The sequence below is a fragment of the Polistes canadensis genome, unplaced genomic scaffold, assembly GCF_001313835.1.
Source record: "Polistes canadensis isolate GaletaPanama2010 unplaced genomic scaffold, ASM131383v1 scaffold_51, whole genome shotgun sequence".
Classification (NCBI taxonomy): Eukaryota; Metazoa; Arthropoda; class Insecta; order Hymenoptera; family Vespidae; genus Polistes; species Polistes canadensis.
Window position 1 is genome coordinate 21,860 of NW_014569598.1, and position 19,248 is coordinate 41,107.

At 34.4% G+C, this 19,248-nt stretch overlaps 2 protein-coding genes across 4 annotated transcripts; both read right to left on the reverse strand.

Annotated features, from left to right (window-relative positions):
* Positions 1-85: 85 nt before the first annotated feature.
* On the reverse strand, positions 86-14,230 carry LOC106785479 (TBC1 domain family member 1). Of its 3 annotated transcripts, none has more exons than XM_014745996.1 (15): positions 13,808-14,230; positions 5,423-5,575; positions 5,115-5,312; positions 4,608-4,937; positions 4,301-4,505; positions 4,076-4,192; positions 3,725-3,962; positions 3,307-3,633; positions 2,946-3,232; positions 2,665-2,826; positions 2,285-2,601; positions 1,856-2,108; positions 1,606-1,724; positions 1,256-1,480; positions 86-1,151 (listed from the first exon to the last, which is right to left on the reverse strand). In XM_014745996.1, exons 2-15 carry the CDS (start codon positions 5,552-5,554, stop codon positions 231-233), a joined length of 3,831 nt encoding a protein of 1,276 aa, XP_014601482.1. In that variant the 5' UTR covers positions 5,555-5,575; positions 13,808-14,230; the 3' UTR covers positions 86-230. The 3 variants fall into 3 exon arrangements, with proteins under 3 accessions (XP_014601482.1, XP_014601481.1, XP_014601483.1); XM_014745995.1 differs by lacking the exon at positions 13,808-14,230 and adding an exon at positions 8,410-9,153; XM_014745997.1 differs by lacking the exon at positions 13,808-14,230 and adding an exon at positions 5,839-5,888.
* Positions 14,231-14,527: 297 nt separating this feature from the next.
* Positions 14,528-17,172, reverse strand: LOC106785480 (probable elongator complex protein 3). Its single transcript, XM_014745999.1, has 8 exons — positions 16,894-17,172; positions 16,552-16,793; positions 16,281-16,484; positions 15,947-16,200; positions 15,682-15,871; positions 15,389-15,606; positions 15,049-15,309; positions 14,528-14,949 (listed from the first exon to the last, which is right to left on the reverse strand). The coding sequence occupies exons 1-8, from the start codon at positions 16,910-16,912 to the stop codon at positions 14,691-14,693; spliced, it is 1,647 nt and encodes a 548-aa protein (XP_014601485.1). The 5' UTR covers positions 16,913-17,172; the 3' UTR covers positions 14,528-14,690.
* Positions 17,173-19,248: the final 2,076 nt, after the last annotated feature.

The following is a 19,248-nucleotide window of genomic DNA, read 5'->3' on the forward strand; positions in this document are numbered from 1 at the left end:
AAGGAAACGAGATTACGGAGTGTGAAGGAAAAAAATGAATGTCGATTCGGGGATACAGAATTAATGATCGTTGCAAATGTTATAGACCGTTAGAAATTAATTGATTTATTTCCTTGTCGATAATTCCTATTTCTTTGAGAATAATCGATACCATTCAATCACGATTTTGTATCTTTTCTTCTTGATAGTATTTCCATTTTTCTTTGCAAACATAATAACATAAGTAAGTGTTATCTATTTAAAGCTTCAGTATTTTGGCTATGAGTATTTTTATTTAAATTATCGCCTTGACCACTTGGACTAGATAATCTAACTGGTTTGATAGATTTTAATTTGGTCGTTCCACCGTATCGAAAATTAACATCGCTACAAGTATCCAGAGGGTGCATGGTCCCTGTCAAATTCGTCAGGGAATCTTCATTGGTAACTTCGATTTTACTCGTTGGGACTTTTTTAACGGAACCCAATTCGTAAGCCGACTTGGAGGGTTTAAATTTTAATTTTGCATTAGATAATGGTAACGAGACTGATTTTTCTAAATTTGCCGTTTGAATCTTTAAATGATTATCGTTCTGTTCTATGCTATCGTTTTGAGACGTCATTGCATCCGTTATTTGTATATCTATATTGACCGTTTTTGGATCATTTTCGTCATTATTGATTCTTACATTCGGATCGGTATACTCGTTCCTAAGCGCGGCCAATTGTGCGCGTTGCTTTTGTATATGATTGTGCGAATTAGAAAAAAATGAAGATACTTTTTCCAATCTGGTTGCCAAATTCGGTTGGCTCAATGTTGATTTTAAAGGATACGGAGGATCGACCATGTTACTGTTCTTTAAGAAATTATGTGATTCCCTACCGGTCGAATTACTTTTAATCAGACCTTGTTTCGTATGATCTTCTAATATTTTCAACGGATACGATTTGTTCGTGTTCCTTCGCTTTTCGGCTAAGCTCAATTGCGAAATTATTCTACGTACATCACCTGGAAAATCTATGTCGTCGCGCGTTTCAGCCAGGTGTTGAATGAATGCACCCAAAGTCGTAACCGTTACTTCGAGACCGCGATTATGAGATTCTAATTTATTCACAACCGATTGTTGCATCGATCGGGCTGTTTCCAAACGTTGCAAGTTATTCATTGCTATCTGTAAAACAAACATTTGCATAGAATGAACACTTGTCGTCCCGAAAACAAAGAAAAATATTCAAAATAATACGACGAATTATTGCATCCTAATGATTTTCTAACCTCCAATTGTTCGTTTAATTGATCGACTTGTTTCATCAATTGTTTGTTCAGAGCCTTGAATTTTTCCAAACTTTCGATTTGCGGTTTCATCGATACCATTTCTTCTTGTAACACTTGATACTCCACTCTGTATTCATTCAATTGTTTAGAAACTTCCATATCCGGATAGAAAACACGTTTCATTACGCGATCCAAGGTGGCTTTGTCGACAGCTGGCACGCGAGTCTAAAAAGATTCATAGAAAAAAAAAAAACAAATTCTTATTCGATGACCACATTTTCGTAAAATAACATATAAAAATTAGCGTTGATCGTAGAACTACAAAAGACATGTATAATATATACACTTACTTTAAGATATTCCATTATTTCTTCGAAACTGTCGCAACACAGCAACTGATCTTGATGTTCTTCCAATAATGCCACGGCTACTCGGAATAATATTTCGGAACTTTCGAGAAAAAGTAAATCTATGACAGAAAGAAGGATGATCGTCGAATACAAAAAATATGTTCCATCGAACTTTATAGGACGTATAATACGTAAATTAAAGTAAGGAATAATAGAGGATCGTAAATTTAGAGGAGGTACGAAAACTTACCAAAGACTCTAGTTACAAAACCTAATGGAAACTGACTGGCAAACAAGGTCAACAACCACGGTGCTGCATACAAAGTAGGTGACACTTCGTGCTTGTCAAAATGATCATAAAGTGCCGGTAGTCTATCGTGCAGTAATCTTGACAGTTGATATAAGTGCAATTGCAATGCTGCCATATCTGGAAGGTAGAGTTTTCTCAGGCCTCTCCGAAACATCAGATGTCGTAAGAGAAAAAAAGCCTGATCTTCCACCATCTGATTATGAAACAGTGAGAAACATTTTTTATGATATATAAAATAATAAAAAAAAAAAAAGAAGTGTTTCTTTCTAAGAGCTAATCGACTAAGCTAAACGACTAAGTTTTTAAAACATCGATGCTCTACGCAACATTGAAAATGACATTTATTTAACCAGAAAATTTAATATTTACGTGTAAGAGGAGAACTCCAGCGACAAAACTTAAGCCCTGGCAATAGCCAACTTCGTGATCCAATAAAGAATAAGCTTTTAATAAATTGAAAAGTGCTAATTGGCCAGGTCCCAAAGGTGAACTGAAATACGGATGATTCGGAAATGTACGGCCTAAGTCGATAAGAATAGCATGTTGCTGAGATGTCAGTTGTTTTAGTAATAAATCGTAAGATGTATTGTAGTTCGGAAATTCATGAGTATCTATGGGTGGTTGTTTCAGGCAAAATTGTTCCGCTAGAAATTGCCATACTTCGCCCCTTTTTCCTTTAGGTACACCTGAAAAATAGGAAACAGGTGTTAGACCACTTTTTCTTATTTATTCGTAACCCGGATTGTTACCTTGCTTAATGGCATGTAAGAGCATTTGATTGTCACACTTCGTAGAAACACGGGATTCCTTGCTAACCAATAAATCCCATACTTCAACGAGTTCACGAGCACAACTGCTAATTTCGTCGTATTCCAATTTGATTCTTTTCACAGTCGCTTCTTCTTGACGTTCTTAAATTAATTCAAATACTTTTGTTACAACGTATACACAATCAATAGTATGTAGATTTGCATATAAATTAATAATAAGTTAGAGAGAGAGAGAGAGAGAGAGAGAGATATTATAATACCTTTAAGCCTTGCATTTTCTTTCTCCATTCGTATAAGTATCACTTGTTGGTTAATTGCTTTTTTCCAAAGATCCCTCAATTCCTGTCTCGTTCTGCGCGTAGCAACAGCAGGTGCTTCATTGGTATTAGAACTTTCAGCTTTTCCAATGTTTTTATCATGTTCTTTACCCGGTGTTACAACTCGATGTAATATAGCCTGCCTCCACGAACTATTGGAATGCATATCGGCGGTATTTCCGTCGGATTCCGTCGGCGACATTTTCGGCGAGTTGCCTACTTTTAAGAAGCTGCACAAAATATAAATCAAAGAACAAATAGTATTTGTAATTGAACTGAATAATCGTGAAATTGTTTCACTTACATATCCATCATTGAACTCCTCGGTCCTGTATTAACAGATATCTGTTGTTCCGGGGATACTCGTAATGATCTTGGTCTTCCAGAATTTTCCGTCGAAACGTCCCCACCTATCGACGATTGACGCGAATTATCGGGACTCTGGCTTCCGCTCTTTTGTAATACCGTGTTCAGATGATTATGATCCTTCGATTGCGAAGAGAGTCCAAAGTCTTCGCGCGAACCCTTTCGTTTCATAAGATTATCGAAACTATTAGTCAGCGAACGTTTTGCTTTCATAAATATCGTACTGCCAACGCCTACGCTGAGATACTGATTTAAAAATTCGCTTCTGAAAATGATATTAAACATTATCATACATAATATATCATTTGTTGAGATTTTCAATTGAAATATTTCTACTTTTGTAAGAATCATTGTACCTATTCTCGGCTGTATCGTGAACGTGCCTGGCTTGTTTAGCCTCGCAATGAGCACGTAATAATCTCATGAGAAATTGATTCTGTTCGCGCAAACTCGAACCAGCACCAGCACCAGCACCAGCACCACCTCCGATTGCTTCCGCACCTTTGTATTTGCTAACAACGATCTCCTGCTCGTCTTCCGGTAATTGTTCCATTCGAGAAAATATTATACTCTGCGTTCGGCGATCATTTTGACCTAAAAGATAGAAAAAAAAAAAGAAAAAAAAAAACAATAAACAAAAAAATTAATAAACGATATTAGAATATATAGAACTTAAGTCGAAGATACAAAATTCATACGAATGTTACCTTCTATCTCTTGATACAGTTTATTATACCAGAACATGGGACAGTGTTCGCACGAGAATACAGGATATCTTTCCTTTCTCGTAACATCGCAAGTTGCAACGAATGCTTGAGTGATCGCTATTAAAACACAGACTGTGTAAGATGGCGTTGAGAAAAAATTACTTGTCGAGAAGTTAAACAGTGTTCTATATGTATAAATTATAAAATGAGAAAGTTTAATCTCACCTGCAACGAGATCGTCGGCAACAGATTCCGATTGACATTTGAATATATAACCAACGAAACTTTCTATCGCAGCTTCTCTACAAATAAATCCAAAGTGTTCGGAATTCTTAACACCCTGTACGCAACTTGCAACGTCTTTAATTTGTTTGTGAAGCAAAACTTGTTTCCTGTCGGGACTGATCAATCTAAGATCGGCCCTTCCCACCTACGATTCGAGGATAATACATCGGATATTGTAAAAATGGGGGTAATGTTAGATAAAGATCAATAGATCGTGTTTGAATAGGATTTTTCATTTTTTTTCTACCTGAAATAGCATGGTTCTATTATGCTCGTCACCAGTTTTCGGACCGGAATCTCTTCTACTTGTTAAAACGCTGCCCATCGAAGAAGCACGATTTCTCATAACTTCAGGTACTTGAATATTACCTCCGGCATTATTGTCAATAGTCGTCGAAGATGTTCTAATTTGACTACCGTTGCTATCTTCGGATTTCAAAGAGGAAGAAGAAGACGCTACCACCGATGAGGTAGCCACCGATGAGGTAGCCACCGATGAGATAGCCACCGATGAGATAGCCACCGAACCATGTCCGGATACATTTTCAACGCTACCCGTTTCGCTGGCACTAGATTCCTAAAAGAACGATTAGGCTAATGCAATAATTGCATGTGTAACAAATGACAAGGAGAAAACAACTTTTAATAATCCGTAATCCAAAATATAATGAAATATGTGAAATGAGTGAATGTAAATGAGACTTTAATTTGGATACATCCTAGAATGAAGTAAAATTATTTGTTTTCTGCTTACCGTGCTGTTCCTCCTATTATTGGCGACATATAAATTGGTGACAGCTTGACGTTGTAGTTGCTGACATTCCGATAGAAAGGCGCTTGCCGAGGATTTAGATTTTTCGAGTCCGTGCGAACGAAATCTGAGCAGAGCATCGTCGATGAAAGATTCCGATACTTTTGGATGAGAAACTTTGATCTTACCGACGTAGAGTACCTAAAATAAATTTAAAAAAAAGAAAAAAAAAAAAAAAGGAAACATAAAGAACAATTCCCCAATGGTAAAAGAAAAAGGACATGGAAGAATATTTCGTATCGAACGACTACCTCGAAAAAATGTGACGAACTAGGAGATATATCAGCGCCGATTGACATCAAACTGGCAGCACTGCTTTGCGATCTTTGTGGCGGCGGATCCTTGTCTCTCTCGACTTTCCAAGAATCCGAATGTTCCTTCATATCTCCAGAAAATTGTTGTGCCTACAATTTGATAAATCATTTATTCAACTTACAAATACCAATAAATATCAATCAATCAACCGACTGACTCTACCGACTGACTCTACCGACTGACTCTACTGACAAAACTTTGAAAAAAGTTTAACGAGTTTATTTAGCGAATCAGGTTACCCAATAAATTATACTTGTCAGAATTGATTTATGAAATATGTATCCTTTGTATTCCCATCAAACGTTACATGCATACTAGATGCGTTACATAACGAAAAGAGGCTTATATTTACGATATTAATGATGAACAAAATTGAGGAATCCCTTGTTTTTATTCTCCCCCTCTCTCTCTCTCTCTCTCTCTCTTTTTCGTTTCGTTTCGTTTGGTTTGTCGAGAGAAAAGGAAAACAATAAGGATAAAATAAATTATTTTGTTGATAAGTAATATTTGCCGAATAGCAAAATACCCCAGATCTATAAAAATATAATAAAAAGTATTTCGCAAGGAAACGCGGATGAAACGTGGATGAAACGTGGAGGAAATGTGGAGGGAACGTGGAGGGCGGCCGTGGGGACCAAAATAACTTGCTCGAGGAGCACTCGTCGACCGCATGGCACCGTTCTTCCTCGCCCTCTCTTCATCCCCCTCCCCACTCGACTTTTCTTTCTTTCTTCTACTTGTTCCCCTTCCCCTTCCCCTTCCTTTCCTTCTTCTTCTTCTTCTTCTTCTTCTTCTTCTTCTTCTTCTTCTTCTTCTTCTTCTTCTTCTTCTTGTTCTTCTTCTTGTTCTTCTTCTTCTACTTGTACTTGTACTTCTTGTACTTGTACTCCCTATACGTAGCTTTGTTTCGTGAAATTCCACCTAGCCAAATTATTTTCCTCTATTTCGAAGTTTCCTCTCGCGTCTATCCGGCGTTCGAAATGTTTTTACTTTGCCGCTGACACAGAAAGCGGATCGTTAGTCTGCAAAACAGGGCTTCTCTTATCCAATTAGAAAGCAAGCTTTTCTTTCCATCTATCCGTTCGTCTAAGTTTCAACGTTACTTTTTTTTGGTCACACGTAATAATCGAATGTTCGATATTTACTATGATTATATCTTCAAATCTTTATTGTTAAATTTGTTCGCGGATTGAAAATTGAATCAATGGAGATTACAACCAAAAATCATTTTATTAAATGCAATCTATTCTAATATTTTTCTTTTCCTTTTCCTAACGATAAATGATCTCTCCTCGGGTATGGATAAAAATAAATGTAATACTCTTGCATAGCAATTTTGACGAGTGATAAGAAAGAAAATTGAAGGAGATGCAACTACTCGTCCTGCTATAATTGACATAACAATAATTGATCGTAGCGAAGTATATTAATAGCGTACGTTACGTTTAAAATAAAAGATCACGAATCGGTATCGTGAACGATTGATTGAATCAACGTGAAAAATAATAATAATAATAATAACAATAGAAGAATAAGAGAGAATATCGAATAACGGATCGATGATTTTCTCTTTTTACACATTGTCGTCGTGCATTTAAAAGTTGCGTCGTGTCATTCATTCTGATCGACGTAAATCGCGCAAATACGACGTCAAAGCCAAACTAATTGTTCGGTCGCGGTTGCTTCTTCAACGGTCAAGGATAAAACGTTTTATGCTTGATAGAAATAGAAATGTATTTTTTCGATGAAACGAGAAAAAAAAGGAGACGAAGAAAATAAGAAGCGGATAAATCTTGTCTTTTTTTCTTTTCTTTTGTTTTCGCAATTGTTCGTTTCGAATTACGAATCTTTGTGATCATCGTCAGGACTTGAGATAGATCCTAACTCGAAAACACCAAGATAAAATAATCGTTCGGTTACGTGATGATTATCTTTTTGCGATCGTTCGAGAAGAAAAAGGATAAAAAGAGTGAGAAATTATATATTACGATTCATACTTATAATTAGAGATCCTATAACGTTCCTAACGTTTTTGTCACCCACGTTTCTATTCTTTTTTAATATAATCGGTAGTATCCCAAGTACGAAGGAATAACAAATAATATTATCTATTTATTATTCATTATTCTCTATCGTATTTTTTTCTTTATTTTGACGAAATTCGAATACTTTCGTAAGCGATGATCTTATAAGAAGAAGGGAGTGACAAGAACTTTCCTACTTTCGACGAGCGCAACAGCATGCCGAGCAAGCGCGATCGGCCTAGAATCTAATAATAATATACAGGTTGATCGTTCGTAACACACTCTCTTTCACAATTTCCTTCTGTGCTTATTTATTATATATCCAAAGATTTATTGTTTTTTTTCTTTTCCTATTTTTTCCTAAGCGAAAAGGAGGACAAAATATTTTGCATCGCGCTAAACAAGTTGTTCGAATGAAAATTAATTCACCTATAAAAAAGAGAAACGAAAGCAACGAAACATAAGATAACATAATTCGCGAAACGTCACGAATGAAGTTTGACGAATAAATTTGTAGTCTTCTCTCTCTCTCTCTCTCTCTCTCTCTCTCTCTCTCTTCCTTTCTCTTTTTTTTATTTTTTCGTTAATATTTTTCCCTCATCATTTGACTTGGGGAAAACGTGCGCTCTTGGTGCGCGCTGTGCTTGGCTGCGCACCGGTGCGCAAAGTTAAGATTGCTTCTTCTTCTCTACACATAAGACAACACACCCACGCGTGCATGTTTTTGCTTACTTGCTTATTTGTTACAAGCGAGTGTGCGCTCATATATACTCTGCGCGACACGTAATAGTCGTCTACCGATTCTTACGTAATTCGACTTTCGATTTATTCCTGCAAACGTACTAGGAAACGAACTTTTCTTTTCGTTCTTCATATATATAAAAGAGAGACACACTTACCGAAGATCTTTTATAGGCCATAGCGCAAGCGTCACTTCGAGACGCCATGTTTAACGTGCCTCTCATTTACCGGTCCAAGAAAATCGGCACTCTTGTCATTTTCTTTTCTTACTCCGATTCTTTTCTTCTTCGATCGTTTGTTTAATTTTATCGAAGAATTTTCCGAGTCTTACGATCGATCAACGATCTGCAATTATTTTTTTTTGCGTCAATTTCTCAACTCTTCTTTTCGTCGTAAGCATCATCAAATTTTCCTACTTTCTTGTTGATCTCATCATCACGATGAAAGACGATCGATTAATCTTACGAACATTGCTCCTGTGTATTTAGTCTTCTCTTTTTTAATTTAATCACATCGAAGTAAATGATCTTCTTTCGTTCTTGATCGTTATAAAGAAAAAAAAGAATTGTCTAAAAAAGAAAACTTGGACGAGAACTTGGACGAGAACTTGGACGAGAACTTGGTTGCTTTATATTTTATAATAATAACATTATTTTGTTGGTTTTCAGATTTTTTCGTTCCCTTTTTACTTCTTGAAAAAAATCATAAGAACGCGTTGAGAATTTCTTTCTCCTTGGGTTGATTATTTTCTTCTTGACATACCACACGATGCTAAAACCGTCGTCGTCGTCGTAGTTCGCGAGGAGAGAAGAAACGGCACATCTCGAACATGCAACGTTTCAGCGTCGACTAAACATGGACGAGCAAGTTGTACAAATTTCTACGAGCCGAATCGAACAATTCCGATCACGATCATCATCATCATCATCATCATCATTATCGTCATCTTCATCGTCATCGTCATCGTCGTCGTCGTCGTCGTCATCATTCATCACTATACACAATATATATACATCTAACAAAGATCTAACGAAATGAAAAATCTCTTTCTCGCGTGGCAACGAGAGTTGCCAAGTGGTGTGTTTGAAAATAATAAATAAATTCAATTTTCGTTCGAATTCCTTTACACGAATAATTCGAATTTATATTCTAAATTTATGCACATTATTTAATATTTGTTTTTTTTTTTTTTTAGATAATCCCTTATAGATATTTTTACTTCTTCTTCTTTCTTTTCTTTTTTTCTCATACGTGTGCCTACGACCTTGCATATCGAAATTTTGGCATAAACAACGAGCGTGACATTGCCTCAGATTTTCTCTAATAGTATTTATAGTCATTGCATTCTTATTTGTTTCCTTTGAGGTACGAGAAACCGAATGATAACCAAATGCAATTATGTTTTTCAAACAAACGATCATAAGTGATTACATTTTTTTGTTCATTTAAAAAAATTTATCTGCGTGATGTACGTGTATGAAATGTAAAAAAGAAGTATAGAAGTAAAAATCTCTCTCTCTCTCTCTCTCTCTCTCTCTCTCTCTCTCTCTCTCTCGGTGGCATGTGAAATAGACAATCTATAAATGGAAAACGAAGGATAAACTCGTACTCATATATGTGTATGTGCATGTACAGATACGTAAATAATAGGTATATAACATCGGACTGAGACGATAATCGCAAGAGTCGCGTTCGTAATACAATGCTGTTCGTTCGTTTCGTATCGCTAAAAAGGCTGTTACCGAGATAAAAGTGAAAAACGTAAGCGTTTAAGGAATTAAAAGTATTATATATACACACATTCAAGCACGTAATAACTACGCTTTTAAATTTTATTATATTATTATTATTGATATACTCTACCGTTATTCAACTCGCATATATATATATATATATATACAATTATTATTACTCTATGTATATATTTTATTATAATATTATTAAAATATTGAAAACAGATTAAGATAATTTGTTCATTTGTAAATTTAATTATTTATATTTTTTTCTTTATTTATTAATAACCACTTTTTTACCAGAAAGGATTAAGAATTAATACGAAAGAGTAACACACAGTTAAAAAAAATGAAAATTATTATTTTTTATCCTTGTGTGAATGCAATAACGTATTATTTTAATTAAATATATAAATAAAATATAAAAGAAGAGAGTTGGCCAAGTAAGCAGGCAGCGTAATCGGTAATTTTAAATATTCATCTCCCTATGACTCCTCTTTTCTCTCGTTAATTTCACCGAGTTAGGAGAAGAAGCGTAAAAAGTATGGTACGTAGGAAGAAGTTAGGGCCAAAAAGTCAAGTATAGGATCGTTAAAGCAAACCGCCAACACGAAACAACAAGAAGAAGATAATGATGATTTTAAATAAGAAATAAACGTTTTCTTTTGAACACGTTTTACGTTTACCAATCAGTCTACTCAACGATGCTTAACATTTTATGGCAAGGGAAAATAAACAAGTAGACAAGGAGGAGGCATTTAAAAATAGATGACTCTTACAAGGAGAACCCGCGACTTGTAATTTTTAAACGTTTATGAAACTTTATAAATTTAATTTTGGAATCGTTAGAACTTAAGACCCTCTACATACAGTCAAGCTTGATATGATAATTTTTTTATGAAATAAATCAAAAACTGACCCGCCAGGCATTACCGACAATGCCGAGGCAATGTCCTATTAGGCCTAAATGGCCCACAATGCATTGTGAGCAATTTCTTTTTTTTTCTTTTTTCCTAAGAAATAAATTGTTAATTTATTTATTAAATAAATTATCATATCTCTCTAGCTTGGCTAGCGTGGTCATGAAGAAAACTGAGTTAAGATACCTAAAAAGTTATTTACAATAAACTGTATGTAGGGTCTTAAGCCCTAACGATCCCATATATATTTATAAAGTTTCATAAACGTTTCAAAATTACAAGTCGCGGGTTATTCTTGTTAGACGGTCGTTAACGGTCGTCGTATTCGTTGTCAGGTGAAAAACAGATACTTTCGTGTACACAAGATCTGTCTCTCGTAATTTTGTTTTTAGTCCTGTTCGGTTACTATAACGCGTACACCCGGTATATTTTTATAATTAAATATTCTTTGCGATACCTTGATTCTGTGGTATTTTAAGTGCATCACTTCGCGTTCTTATGCAATCAACGAGCATGAAGTAACCGAGTGAATGTTGATAGAAACAACAAAATCTACTTTCAAAATTTCTTCGTTTTCGAGTTGGAGGAAAGAAAAGATCTGATAAGAATCAGCTGCCTAAAAAGTTTCTTTGTCAAATGTATTTACAGAAGAAATTTAATCGGATTATGTTTGAACGGAAATATATCAAACAAGATCTTATTTTTTCTTTATGAAAAACCAATGTGTATATGATAAGAAATGCTTTACTTCCTGCAAGTTATTTTTAAATAAATAATAAATATAAGTAATAACATTTATTTGAAAGAATTTCGTCTACAGCCTCGTCTACACAAAAAGTAAGATAGATTTATTCCGATATTAACAAGTGGTTTGCTTTTGAGTGCTATCCCAGGTGAACACTACCTTTTTATTTTACTTTTGATTTCGTTAAAAAGCTACCACAAGAATTTGGTTAATGGCCGAGTCAAGAATTACATCAGAGGATCGTGTCAGGGATATTTAGTCAGGATTATTTTTCTTAATATTTCAAATAAAATATTAGACAAAAGTTATAAATTACTACATTATTTACCACTTATCATCAATCATGATCGATCGATCTCGATGGAAAATTTCCTTCGCGAATTGTATATAATTATACAAATTTTTATCGAGAGATATTTTTCATTCTTATAAATAGCATACAATCTCTTAGTAATAATAAATCATTGGAAAGACATTCGTAAAGAAAAGTCGTCAAAGAAATCACTGTAGATCGTATTAAAACGATTTGAAATCTCTAAACCACAGTCTGTCCCATTTCGTTCTAACATAAGCCTACCTGCAATGGTTTGTATTTAAAATAGTAAACTTGTATCGATTGAGAAGATTCAAATTAAAGACGAAGTGAAAATAATTTTCTTCGACGAACACGGAGATAATACAACCAAACGTATGATAATATAAGAAATCTCGAATGCAACTTTCACCGGATTACTGGCACGCAAAGTCGAACGACATCGTTCTACGTGTAACACCTTTAAAATACTCTAACATAAGCCAAGAACAACAAATCGTCCAACTTACATTAGATCCAACAAACATTAAGGTAACTTTTGCAATATGTGATGCGATTATATATACGCGTGCAATAAAACCCAATGATATTTTGTTTATTCTATTTAGAACTTGTCAAACATTAATTAAGGACAAATTTAATAATAGCCAAATGGACTAACATAAGAAAATTGTCCTCCTATGCTATAATATTCACAGTTATATATTTTAGTGCATAGACAGCTAACGTTGATTGGTCGAGAAGAGAATGTACTCATGTCAGCCATTGGCTGGCTACTTAGCAAAGTGTTTCACGATCGTCAACCTAAAACTGTGAACCATACGATATTTACACACTAACTATACATGGTACGCGGCGCACATGTACATGCATGTGAGATGCATCATTAAATGCAACATTAAATGCAACATTAAATGCAACATTTACACAAGCGCGTACGCATGCGATATACCTGTCACCGAATGAAATTACGTATGTGTGTGTGTGTGTGTGTGTTTTTTCTCTATTTCTCTTCCTTTTCTTCGAGAGAACAGTTTAACTTCTTTCAAAAATACTTACTTAACATACATAATATGTATTTATGCATATAATCAAAAAAAAACTAATTAGAAAAACAAGACGCAATCTCCTACCTATTTCTTTTCAAGCTGAAAACACCTACGATTTAACATAACACGTTTTACCGTCAAGAACGTTTTCCATTTATTAACGGAACATATATTACAATACATTCTCCATGATACTTTAGCTACACATTTTGCATTCATCGACATTTTTTGTTTCTTAACAAATATATTAACCAGAAAATATAATTGTTAAAATGAAAATTATCTACAAAGATATGATATCTTTACTCGGATTTATGTAAATTTTCTTTTTAACCGATTGACTAAATATAAGACTATTTTATATAATAAATAGAACATAGGAACAAAGAAACGTTAAAGGAACATTTTGTAATGGGCGCGGTCGAATGAACAATATTTTTGCGTTATGCGATAGGAGTATTATTTTGTGGACATGCACACATATTTATTAATAAATATAACATTTCTAAGCGATGTAAAACGAATATAAATAAACATCGGATTCGGGACGCTTGTTGTTTACTAGCAACGATTTGGAATGCACATTATCTTTCTCTCTCTTTCTTTCTTTTATTTTTTATTTGTTTATTCTTTGTTTCTCTGTTTCTATTTCGATATTGTTTACAGTAACTAGTAGAGCGCAAACAGCTGGAAAGTGAGGACATAACCTAGAGCGTTCTTTAGATTCTTTCGAACATTCGATAAAAAGGTTCGTCAATTTATTGATGCAAATAAATGATTACAATTACTGTTTTACCTTTATTTATGCAGGCCAGATGAACTTAAAACTTCAATCCTCGTAGAAATGTTGGTTGAGATTATTGTTGTTGTTGTTGTTGTTGTTGATTTGTTTGTTTGTTTGTAGAGATCTACACTACTATCTAATACACTTAATTACGTTCATGCTCCATATTAAATTTCGTTGATGACTTTAAGATGATCGAATTATTTCTACCATTTATTTTAACCAACGTGTTGTTTTCTTTTTTGTCTTCTTCTTCTCCTCCTCCTCCTCCTTCCTCTACTTCTTCTTCTTCTTCAATGATTACTATTATTTACGTTTTCTACTTTAAAGGTACCAAGCATACCTCTGTTTTATTCACCGAGAAGTTATACAAATGGCATACATATGTTTAAAGTACGCTCTGAACTGCACCGCGAAACGTATGTTACTATCCGCCGTTCTAATTCACTTTTGTTTATTCACCATTCTACGCGGAGAGTTTTTGTCAGCAGGTGGCGCAAGGTTAAAAATCTTCAAATGTCACCTAACCTGTTTTTGGAGATTTTAAAAGGTCTGTTGATTAACCCTATTATACTTTTAAATCTTTCTCTTTTTTTTTATTTTTTATTTTTTAAATCAAGTTTTACACTTAAGAATTATCTTAATTATTACTCTCTTACGACGTCGTTATGTTTTGCATTAGGTCAGTATATATTACATTAAAATGTAATTTCACCACAAACTTCTTTTTACTATTTAATATTATGTTATATTGTTTGCCTAATTTATTGCCGAACAACATTCAACTCTTTTCTGAATTCACATTTGTTAACAAGTTTTATAAATATATAGTATTCTTGACAAGATATACGATGTAATAATCATGTATGTAAAACAAATTTTATTATTTACATTATCATACAAGCATCTTAGACATATAAGGCCCATCCAATTCGTAACCTAATTTTTTGTAATAATTTCTCGTACCAACGCCCGAAATAACAGAAATTTTGTCAGAGTTGTGTTCTTCTTTTGCAATGCGCTCAGCTTCTTCCATAAGAAGCATACCGAAACCTTGATGTTGAAATTTGGTAGGGTCACGAGCATGAACTGGCACTACACTACCATAAACATGAAGTTCTCTCACAATGGAACATTTATCCTTCAATTCGGATCTGTAAAAGTAAACGTTTTTAAAAATTCTTCCCGTCAATGGAAATCTGTGTGTGTGTGTGTTTTTGTAGAAAGAATGTATTTAATTTTAATTTAATTACCTGAAAGTTCCAGAAGAACATTTTCTTAGACGAAGTAAACCAATTAGAATATCTTGCATAGGATCTTCGTAAGAAAGAAACGTTTCCCATCCGTTGTTGGCAACATAATCACGACGTATTAATTCAACTTCATAAGGTTGAACTTTATTATGTATTTCTTGTATTCCTACTTCACGTGTACGAACATCACGACAGTCAGTACCTAAATCTTTCATTCTTGCTAGTGCCAATTCACGTAGATTACCATGTTCCACTCCGGAACTATTTAAAAATTGATGAAATATTTTATTGTTAGAGATATGTATGTGTTACAAGGAGAATGTAATTGTAATAATGTTACCTGACTAAAGGCATTGGTATATCTCTTTGTACACGGTAGACACGTGTCCATGGTGGTATTAAAGATAAAATTCGTGCAATTAAATCAATTAAAAGGCTTGGCGCATAACTTTTATATCTACCGGTTTTCCATAACTCATATAATCCAGTACCACGTATTACCAATGTTGGATAAATTTTTAAACCATCTGCACGAAAGTCAGGATTTTCAAAAAATTCCTATATTATAAAGATATGTTTAGCTTGAGATTGTTATTACCAAAAAAATAATAATATAAAATTTAAATTACTTACGATGAACTGTTCGATGTCTCTTTCTATATCAACATTTGGTAAATCTGGCATCATGTGAGCTATAACCTTAAAACCTGCGTCTTTTGACAACTGGAAACTTTCGCATACTGCACGAACTGTATGTCCTCTATTTGTATCTCGTGCAACATCTTCGTATACAGACTGTACACCAATTTCAAGACGCGTGCACCTGGAACATCAACAACATGAAATTATATATATTTATATGATTAAAAATATATTAATATTGAAATAATTTGTGTACCCGTAGCGCAGCATATCTGACAGATGTTTCTTTAAACAATAATCCGGCCGTGTTTCAATGGTAATTCCAATACATTTGGTACGACTCCGTTCTGAATACTTGACTGCTTCATCCACATTATTGCTTACATGACCGGATAAAGCATCGTGCAAATTTCTTATGAAGTAATCTCTGTAATCTTCTGGCAAAGACATAAATGTTCCACCCATCACGATAAATTCGACTTTGTCAACGCTGTGTCCTAATTGTTTCAACTGTTTAATGAATAATATTATTTTAGAAAATTGAATATTGTTATAATAGAAGAATATATAATAGAAGATATTAATCATACTTGTTCAACACGATGCCTTGTTTGTAAAAATGGATTATATCTTGCACGTATAGCTCTCATAGATGTGGGTTCATAACCAGTGTATGATTGTGTCGAATACTCAAAATCAGAATCTGGTCCTCCAGGACAATATACGCAAATGTTTCCGGTCATATTGATGTGGGGACATCTGTGCGGTTTGCACATAACAGCTACTACTGCTATCTGCGAGGAAATAATTATTTATTATCTATTGCATTAAATTATAAGGTTGTATTATTTGAGAACAAACCCCGCTAGCTGTCCTAACTGGCTTGGCTTTTAATTTAGGTACTAAAATGTTTCTAGCATCAGCAGGTACAGCAGCGATTATGTCGACTAGTCTAGGAGATCTATCCAATCCATATTTTGAAGATATTCGTGTTTTCAATTTATTTAAATCAACATCCCTGTTCTCTTGGTGAGCTTTCAATAAGTCTTGTATAATTTCTCCAATTGTAATGACCATACGTTCCTCTTTGCTTTGTGTAAATTCTATTGAGAGGATTATTTTATGGATAAATTATGGTATATAACCTTTAACTTATTATACAAAATATTTTTTAGATATTAGAATAGAATGAAATAAGCGTACCTTTTGATTTTCGGACCATGGTTAACTTTTACACTTTATATTTCTCTAAGATTATTATACTTTTTATTTTATAACTATTTCGAAGAGAAAAAGTTTAAACAATCGTTTGCTATTTACACGTTGTCTACAGCATTGAACATTACATTTATGGGGCTTATATACAAGGAGGATGATCGCCGTGTTATAAATGTGGATACAATATTTACAATGAAAGAATGATGTCTATTGCCACTAGAGAGCGCGTCTAGTTGTTTAGTCTTCGACGCAAATTCGACGCAAATTCGACGCAAACGCCTATCTCGATCGTCCTCCTTTGTATATAGCTCCGTTATTGCATTTCTAAAGAAAAAAAACTGCTTTTTGACCACACACACATGAAATGCATTATGATGATACTAAGAATTAAGAGATGGCGGTAGTATAGAAAAACCAATCTTACTTTTAATCCAATTTTCTTGTTTATTTCTCTAAAAGACATTTCATTCATTTCATAAGTCAACAGAAATGTATAGTTAAAAGATAATTTATATTTAAATATTTATTTAGATGTTTATGATCAATAAGAACTCTATGACATTTTTCAAATTTCGCGTGAATAAAGCTTACCAGTCAATGATAAGAAATTCTTGCTTGACCACTTCAACTACATTATAATTGTATACAGGATCAATAGATGGCGTTAGCATGAAATTATAAAAAAATTCGCTTTAATTAAAATTTGTTGATTAAAATTTTCCTTTAAATTAAACATTTTCTACCTGTGTATCTTTTATTGTAGTAATTATTAATCTTTTTCCCTTATCGACAATAGTATATTTTTGTAATCAAAACTTATATTTATTTGATCTCGTTTAAGCATCTGAAATGAAGAGATGCCTTATCAAATCTTTCAAATTTAGCGCGAATGCATTTGACAAAATGACAGCCTCGCTGTACTTCGATAAGTTAGACAAGGATAGATGATGATTCCATAATGCATATCTTCTAACTGATTAAAGTATTTTATTTTTTAAAAACGCGAGACATACATTCAATTTAGTGCTTTGCTATCAATGCTTGAGTTTCTTTGCAACAACAATTATTCGTTTAACTGTAAAATGAAAAAAGAAAGCGACGAAATAGTTGATAAAAAGAGTCGATACGAATATCTATTCGGAGGTAGGAAAGAGGAAAAAAGATAGAACGAGCAGCTTGTAAAGAGAGTGGGGGAACGACGGACGATGATGATTGGTGGAAGGAGATCAAGTGGAGATTGGTTGGACGGATCAGACCGATAGTAGAGTGGTTCGCGGCGTGGTGCAGTGTATAGAAAAGCGGCAGGCTCAGTTTGCATTTGAACGTCGCGGCGTTTGTTTCGCGCAAGTTTAGCCGGGTGGTAGTTTGGAGTTATCAATAAAGTATTTCCGAAAAGGAACGTATAGGCATAACAGTGTAAATCTGGCTAATATAAATTTAACGAGATTAATTAAAATTATATTTAAATAGGAAAATAAATTATCGCGTAAATAAAAAAAAATATATATATATATATATATATATATATATATATATATACATATAAAATAAAAATAAAAACAAAAATAAAAATAAAATAAAGTAATTCATTTAAAAGTCTTCCAAGATTTTCCGAGCATACACACACCACACACACGCGCGCGCGCGCACACACACACACGCATACGCGTGCGCGCGCGAGAACTTAAATACCAGTAAGATATTTTCTTTTCGGTGTGAAGAAAGAGAGAGTTAGAGGGAATAGTGGTAAAAAAGGGGAGACGAAAGAAAAGAGAAAATCAAGGAGTCGCGGGTCGTTGAACGAACGCGCGCAGGGGCGAAACCCTCTGGTCTCGCTTTAGTGTGTGTATATGCGAATACCTCTCTCTCTCTCTCTCTCGCGCGCGCGCACAACCGAGAGAGCGAAAGAGAGAGAAAGAGAAAGAGAAAGAGACGCGCGTGCGCGTCCCGCGTATCGCACGGCCAAGGAGAGCGAAAAACGCAATTGAAGGAAGAGGAAGTAGTAGTAGAAGAAGAGAAGAAGAAGAAGAAGAAGAAGAGGAATTAGTAGAGGCGAAAAATAAGAAAGAGGTGGGAGGAGGAGGAGGAGCTGGTGGAAGCGTAGGTGTAAAGAAAAAGGCGGAGGTCGCGAAAAAAGGTGGTAGATTTTGACTCTACATTTAGAATTGCATCCTCCTTTCCAAAAAGAAGAATTTGAGAGATAGAGAGATAGAGAGAGAGAGAGAGAGAATAAGATAATCGCAGAGGCGCCTGCGTCTGTGCGTTATCGATAGTAGGAGAGTCTCTTGTTAAAACGCGTGAAAGGGTAGGGTTGGGGCAGTAGGGTGGGGTGGGGTGGGG

Bases quoted from the DNA above. Each gene is read 5' to 3' on its own strand.
- LOC106785479 (XM_014745995.1), bottom strand. From the start codon at position 8,475: ATGAGAGGCACGTTAAACATGGCGTCTCGAAGTGACGCTTGCGCTATG. The intron at 3,233-3,306 runs GTAAGTGAAACA...TATTTTGTGCAG, and splicing joins AGGAGTTCAATGATGGATAT to CTTCTTAAAAGTAGGCAACT. The intron at 1,152-1,255 runs GTTAGAAAATCA...TTTGTTTTACAG, and splicing joins AATTAAACGAACAATTGGAG to ATAGCAATGAATAACTTGCA.
- LOC106785480 (XM_014745999.1), bottom strand. The intron at 16,485-16,551 runs GTTTGTTCTCAA...ATTTCCTCGCAG, and splicing joins CAGTTAGGACAGCTAGCGGG to ATAGCAGTAGTAGCTGTTAT. The intron at 14,950-15,048 runs GTAATTAAATTA...TTACTTTTACAG, and splicing joins TGTTCTTCTGGAACTTTCAG to ATCCGAATTGAAGGATAAAT.